Source organism: Sinocyclocheilus anshuiensis, unplaced genomic scaffold (assembly GCF_001515605.1).
Source record: "Sinocyclocheilus anshuiensis isolate Anshui unplaced genomic scaffold, SAMN03320099.WGS_v1.1 scaffold1114, whole genome shotgun sequence".
NCBI classification, from domain to species: Eukaryota; Metazoa; Chordata; class Actinopteri; order Cypriniformes; family Cyprinidae; genus Sinocyclocheilus; species Sinocyclocheilus anshuiensis.
Window position 1 is genome coordinate 636,724 of NW_015540838.1, and position 6,948 is coordinate 643,671.

Genomic DNA, 6,948 nt, shown 5'->3' on the forward strand with positions numbered 1-6,948 from the left:
CTCTTCAAAGCGAAATAGGCATTATTTGTTTGCGTTTCATTGTTTAATAAAGACGCTTATAGTAGGGATGTAACGATTCACTTAACTCACGATTCGATTCGATTCATGATGTGAGATTTAAGGCAAATTATAAATTAAATGTGTCCTTTTATTATTGTGCTTTGGACAAAAGCATCTGCTAAATGACAACATTTAAATATAATGCAAATGTAAATAACAAAACTACATTGAAATTTTAAAACAAGCCCCAAATCAAATAAATAAGTAACACAAATAAAATCGGCAGCAGAAAGCGGTTTAGTTGCATAAAATTTTAGTGATAACTCATGGAAGGTAAATTAACTCTTTAAAGTGCAATAGGTATTTATTACTTTGCTAATTCAACAGGGCTTACAGCAGGTTTTGTTGCGTTGGCCATATCGCACTGCATACATTACAGACCACTTTACCTATCGTTACAGGTCTATTGATTTGGTCATATTGTGCCACTCGTGTCTGGCGTAGACACCATGTTAGAGTAAAATAGGCATTCACCTAGCTACTCGTATGCCTAATTAATGGAGCTCTCAGCAGTTCAGTAGCAGTAGCAGCAGCTTGCATAGTCTTGTGCAGTAGCAGCAGCTTGTATAGGCATTCAGTCATCGAGATTTTTCTCAGCAGCAGCATGCACAGCATTTCTATGTTGCAAATTTTAATTTAGACAATTAATATAAAAAAAGCAGACAAAGCCATTAGGCAAAGCCAGCCCAGGCTCACATAGATAGCAACACACGGTCTCACGGCTCTCCGGAGAAGCAGCAGTACGTATGTCTTGGCAATAGATCTGCTTGTTCTGGGGGGTTTTATCTTTTATATTCCTTCTGCCTTATAGGGATGATGTTAAGCATATTATTGTATAGCGGCAGCATACATATTTAAATGTTTTGTTTCTTCTTCCAGCTTTGTTGGGGGGTTATTTTATATGCTATTTGTGCAGCAGCAGCATGTCTTAAATACTCACAGCAACGTATCGCCATATGCATTGGCAGTAGCAAGTTCCTGTACTTGCTTGCAGCAGCAGCAATAATCTACAAATACAGCAATGACCAACAGCAGCAGCAATTCCGCCAAGACCAAATGCATTAACATTGTCATATCCATCACCATGCTAAAATGTTCCGAGAGTTGTCATGATTGAAATGCTTTTTTATTGGCGATGAGGACATTTTAAGTTATGAAACTTACAGGATGTATTAAGCATACAAAGACCTCTTCTATGTCAAAAGATCAAGGGAAATTTGGTTTCTCATGTCATGACCCCTTTAAAGAATATAACAGGTTCTTTAAAGCATGTTATATAGAAATAAAGCAGTTCTCGTACATTGTATGATTGCTTTGACTCTAACTTGGGATCAGACCACTCCTCTGTCCCCGCAGATGTCTTATAACATTGAATTATTTGACTCCTAACCGCAGTGCATTTGAGTCATCAACATGAGGACCACCATGTGTATGGGTGGAAGCTGTTTACCGCTGTAGCTAAGTAATAATTCAGGAGAGCAGGATTAATTTTTTCTTTAGAAAAAATTTACTGACCCCAGACATTTGAATGGTAGTGTATATTCTGCCACTGGAAGTGGGGAAAAAGCATGATATTAGTCATAATTTAAAAAAAAATTTTTTACACAGTTTTGAGAGCACTAACAATAAAAAGTATATTGTTTTATTATATATAACAAAGTACTTTATATCTTTTAGATGTCCAGTGTTCAGATGCTAAAAAAATGAAAGTTAAATTTAAATATAAATCTTTACAATTTATTGTCAATAAATCTTCCAGATTTATTGTAAAAAATATCCCCAAAAAGTCAGGCATGGATACAGTGTGGTTACAAAAATTGGCCAAATTGTAGTTTTCTGAAATTTTCCTTAGTTATGTAACATTTAATATTTTTTCTTAATATTCTGTTCTAGGCCAATCTATAATATTTGAATATTTAATATTTACAAATATTTTACACAAATGGAGGGATTGCTAAGTGTTACCCGTTAATAAGAAAATTGATTTCTGACAGCGGGCTGGACTGACATGAGGCTGAGCGAGCAGGACTGATGATGTTTGAACAGTACTGTAGTGAGGGAAGTGGAAGGGTGGGGTGCTTTTTTCTGCTGAGCTGGTCTTTCTCCTGTTCCTGCTTCCTTTGTTGGTCAGAAAGCCCCTCGTTCTGGGAGCCATAGGGCTGCGTGTGTGATCTCACCCACCCCTTCTTAGCACAGAAGCACCCCACCCTGGAAAAGCCAAGGCTGCTGGGTAAGCTGCGTAATCTCAGCAAATAAGTGGGTCATTCTCCACCAGCTGATGTTGCCTGGGAAAGCCAGGAAGCCAGTCATGCCAGTCAGGAAGCCAATTTCAGGTGTTTAGTTCAGACTGACTGATTGTCATTGAATACGTATGCTGTATAACCGAGGCGAAGATGTTTGTTTTACTGTAAGCTTCCAGATGAACACGTCTGGCTTGCAGATGACCGTTCTTTAGCTCTCACAGTACGTAAAAACAGGCCGCTCTCTGTTTGAAGCCTTTGATCTGCGAGGAAGACAACAGGACTGCAGGTTTCTTGTTTTCTTTAATGAATTATGGAATAGCTCGGGCTGCAGTCTCTCGCTGTGCAACCACCAAGTTAATCTCATTGTCAGTTTCTGGCCTGCATTTGCAATTTATAATTACAGCAGCAACTTTGAAAATCCAGGGAGAACTGACAATGACACTGCACTCTCTCATATGCCTGTATAAGCAATGATAATGGACCATAACTGCTGTTGCTGTAATGAGTATTCACAGGAGAGTTTTAATGTGGTGGCTGATTGCTATCTACATGTAAGCAGACCATGTTTGTTGTAATATAAAGAACCGGTCTACAAGATGTAGTTTAGAGTACACAGGATAAAGCCAAATTTCTATTGTTTAACACTATTTCGGCTTTGTTCACAGTTAATTTGACCATGAGGAAAGCTGCCTCAAACGATGGCGTTAAATTCAATGCATTTAAAAGGATTTGCTTCCTTAAAGGGGTCCTATTATGCTCTTTTACAAAGTCTTGATTTTGTTTTGGGGGTGTACTAGAACAGGCTCTCATACTAGGTTAGCACTAAGCACATTATTTTTCACATATTTTACATTATTACAACACCTCTCTCCCCAGTCTGGCATGAACGGCTCGAATAGTTCCTGTATCAAATGAAAGCCCGCCTTCTGAAATACGAAATGTGCTGTGATTGGTTAGCTGGGCCAGTGTATGTTGTGATTGGCAGCACTCGGCGCCTGGTCGGGAAATGTCATGCCCCTTATCATAGCCGCCTGCGAGCTTCAGTGTAAATATTGCGTCAAAATCAAATCAATTTGAGTGCGATTTAAACCCGGATGTTTGTAACCACTCTAGGTTAGTCTACCTTGGGAAAGCTAGCGTGTCTCCGACATAGTGATAACACTCATTGCCTTCTCTAGTGCAGCTCAACCAGGTCTCGTCCCATTCGTCGATATTTGTGATATCACAAAAATCACATAATCCCGGAAATTATGCGTTATAGTCCAAACGTGTCGTTTGTTGTAGTTTTTTTGAAAAGTGATTTATGTTAAATAAAATATCTCCTTTTGAAGTGGACTTTGAGCTTTGTAACTTTGCAGATCTTTTTTATGCTCAAACAGCAACATTACAGACTAACTAATGTTGAAAAAGTGAAAAAGCATAATAGGACCCCTTTAATGCATGTTTCTGGTATTACTGAGCATGATTCATCAGTTTTTGTCTTTCATCAAAATGTAATATAATCTGAAATGAGGTAAAGCTGTCTGATGACATCCTTATTCGTTTGATGACATCAGGGCTGTGGGTGGGGGAAAGTAATGTTAACCAATAGCCAAATAGCTATGTATTTGTTTTAGGTTACTTTTGCAGGTAATATACACTACTGTTCAAAAGTTTGGGATCTGTAAGATTTTTTTTGTTTGTTTTTTTTATATTAGAAAACAGTTATTTTAAATTATATTAATATTTCAACATTATTGTTTTTACTGTATTTTTGATCAAATAAATGCAGCCTTGGTGGGCATAAGAGACTTTCAAAAACAACAACAAAAAAATCTTACCGACCCCAAACTTGGACAGTGGTGTAGCTTCCCTTAAAATCAAATTTAGTGAATTGCGGTACACTTTAATGTACAAAAAGTTACAACAATAGCAAATAAAGATCGATTTGAAAAAAAAAAAAAAAACTATGGGAGATGATGTGACCTCCTTGAGGGTGAACTTTGACCTTCATACTCCACTTCATGGTCACAAATCCTCCTCCAATGTGGGAGAGCTAGTCCTCTAAACTAACTTTTTGGTTTGGTTTACGGTTCAGTCACTTCCAATGCCCCCCCTTTTTTTTCATGTTGTTACCAAATAAAACATTATTCAACATTTTGCGTTACAAAAATAAGGGGGATTGTTAATGTCATTTCATGTTGACTTTAAAAACAGTAATTATTGTTTTGTCCGACTCTCAACTGTTGACACAGTTTTCCCTTTGTTTTCTCAGGTACAGAGACACCCTGGCCCCCCATATACAGCACATGAAATTAACAAGGGACACCCTAACCTAGCAGCCACACTGCCGGGTCACGCCTCCTCCCCTGGACTCTCTCAGGTATCAGTTTCAACAGTATCCACTGCGCATCTGTATGGTCACCCTAAAGGCTGGGAGGCAGGAGGAGGGGTGAGTGCACCGTATATATTTTATTTAGACAGAGTCTTTCTGTCTGTCTAAATGTGTCTTTTTAAGTGTTTGTATGCCTGGTAGGGCTGGGCAATATATTGAATATTTGTAATATTATTATAGTATAAATAAAAGTACGCAACATTGTGACCACTGCAGAGATTTTATTGCAATTTTAATTTGACAGTTTTTAAAGAGAGAGTTCACTCAAAAATGAAAATTTTGACATAATTTACTCACCCTCATGTCATCCCATAAGACTTTCATTCATATTCGAAACACACATTTTTAATGAAACCTGAGAGATTTCTTTACTTCCGTTGAAAGTCCATTCCACCAAAAATACTACATGAAAAAGTAAATGCATAGCTGTTGTGATATGTAATGAATATTGTCAAAAGGCTCAAAATACTGAGGAACAAAATATAAAATTTTTAGCTATATTGGTGAGCCCTAATGCCTGCCACCATTAATCAGCACATCAGTGTTTGGTTGTCTTGTTTCTCACAGATACATTACACACAGATAGAGGGTCTTTAGAGGTCAGATGGAAGGTATTTCACATAATTGGATGCAGATGCCAAAGATTTCCTATGACACACATGATATAAATGATTTCTGTGGTAAATCATTTCTGATCTGTGGTAACACTGATTTCTTAGACAGGATGTAAAACCTAGTGTGCTCGCTTGAGTTAAGACGGATTTGATGGCGTTTTTATATATGTTATAGCAAATATCTGTTTGAGACCTGAGCAGATAGGATTGTAAGTTTACATAATCTTTTGGAACCTGCTGTGCTGGCTGTCAAACAGAAAGCAGTTCGTCTTACTGTGATGATTAAATAAAGCTAGCAAACTAAGAAGATGCTTGATGTATAGTCGTACCAGTTCGCTAGACTCCTCTCTCTGCTGTGAAGTGCTTTGCAATGGTCTGTATTGTTAATATTTGATAGAGACTTGGCATATCTGGGTATGCCGGATGTTCTCTATCATAATTAGCCTGCAGGGAAGATTTTACATGTGTCATTGTGTTAGTATGCCCATTACCAGTGTCCGTGGGTGTATAGAGGTCCGCCGAACTCGTGCCTTGTCGTGCAAACACACACACAGTCACTCACGCACATGCACACTGTGCCCGGCTGACTCTGCCACAGGAATAGAAAGTCTGTGAGGGTGACTCAGCTGTTCTCAAGCTTGTTATCTGTCTGAGATCAGGGCTCACATTCCCACTCTACGCCTGCACCACACTGCCAGCGCAACCGCCTATTAATAGGCTAAGAGTGCTCCAAAGGCTAAACCTTAATTACGCATCTACCCTTTCCTCTATCAAGACCTGTGCATGTGAATGCAGAGGAAGAATCAGTGAGGTTTGTAGATGTCAGAGGTGGATAGAGATATATCGGCTGCTATGTAGTGGTTTGAGGTCTGGTTACTGTTAACAGGTTTTGTAACTGGGTATCGAAAAATTAACACGGATGAGGTTTTTTCATGTGGGTGGCACGGACTCTAGAGAACAAGCATGCAGCACTCAAAAGGTGGAATAAAAGACTCTTAGCATTAAATCTTGTTATGATGCAATTAATGAATCACTGAATACAATCAAAATTGTTCTGGCTGCATGCAAAAACAAACACACAGCTTGATCAGTGTAGTCTGATTTATGAATGAATGACTCTTCTCAGCTGGCTCTTTTCATGAATCGGTTAAAACACTCACAGACTCCCGTGTTGTTGGTTGGTAAATCCACCAAATAATTCAGTGAAATTAAACATTCCAATAAGTACAATTAAAGAAACTTATAGAGTTATGCATATGCAAAATTGATAAAAATGTTGAAAATGTATCAGAATCAAATCAGAAATCATTCTAATATGCTGATTTGGTCATGCTGTCAGTGCGGTGCAGCAATGCATCAACTGATAAAATGAATAGCTTGAATGCAATGTAAGTCACTTTGGAAAAACCGTCTACCAATTGCATAGATGTAAAGTGAATGTTGTGTTGCCTGATTTTACTTTGAGCATGTTAAATTCTTCCTGATCCTGTCCCCCTCTATTTCCCACTTCGCTTCATGTCTACATACTGTCCTATGTAAAAGGCAAAAATGCCAAAAATAAATCTATTTAAAAAATCCACTATTTATAATTTTATATATATATATATATATATATATATATATATATATTGCTTTTGGCCACTCATTTTTGAATCTT

The 6,948-nt window shown here is 37.9% G+C and overlaps 1 protein-coding gene across 1 annotated transcript in view; it reads left to right on the top strand.

Moving 5' to 3' along the window:
- Positions 1-6,948, top strand: part of LOC107687460 (eukaryotic translation initiation factor 4 gamma 3-like) — a 38,953-nt gene that overhangs the window by 6,850 nt on the left and 25,155 nt on the right. Inside the window, exon 3 of the mRNA XM_016484818.1 lies at positions 4,558-4,734. Coding sequence (XP_016340304.1) covers positions 4,558-4,734 — 177 coding nt within the window. The remainder of the gene's footprint in view (positions 1-4,557; positions 4,735-6,948) is intronic.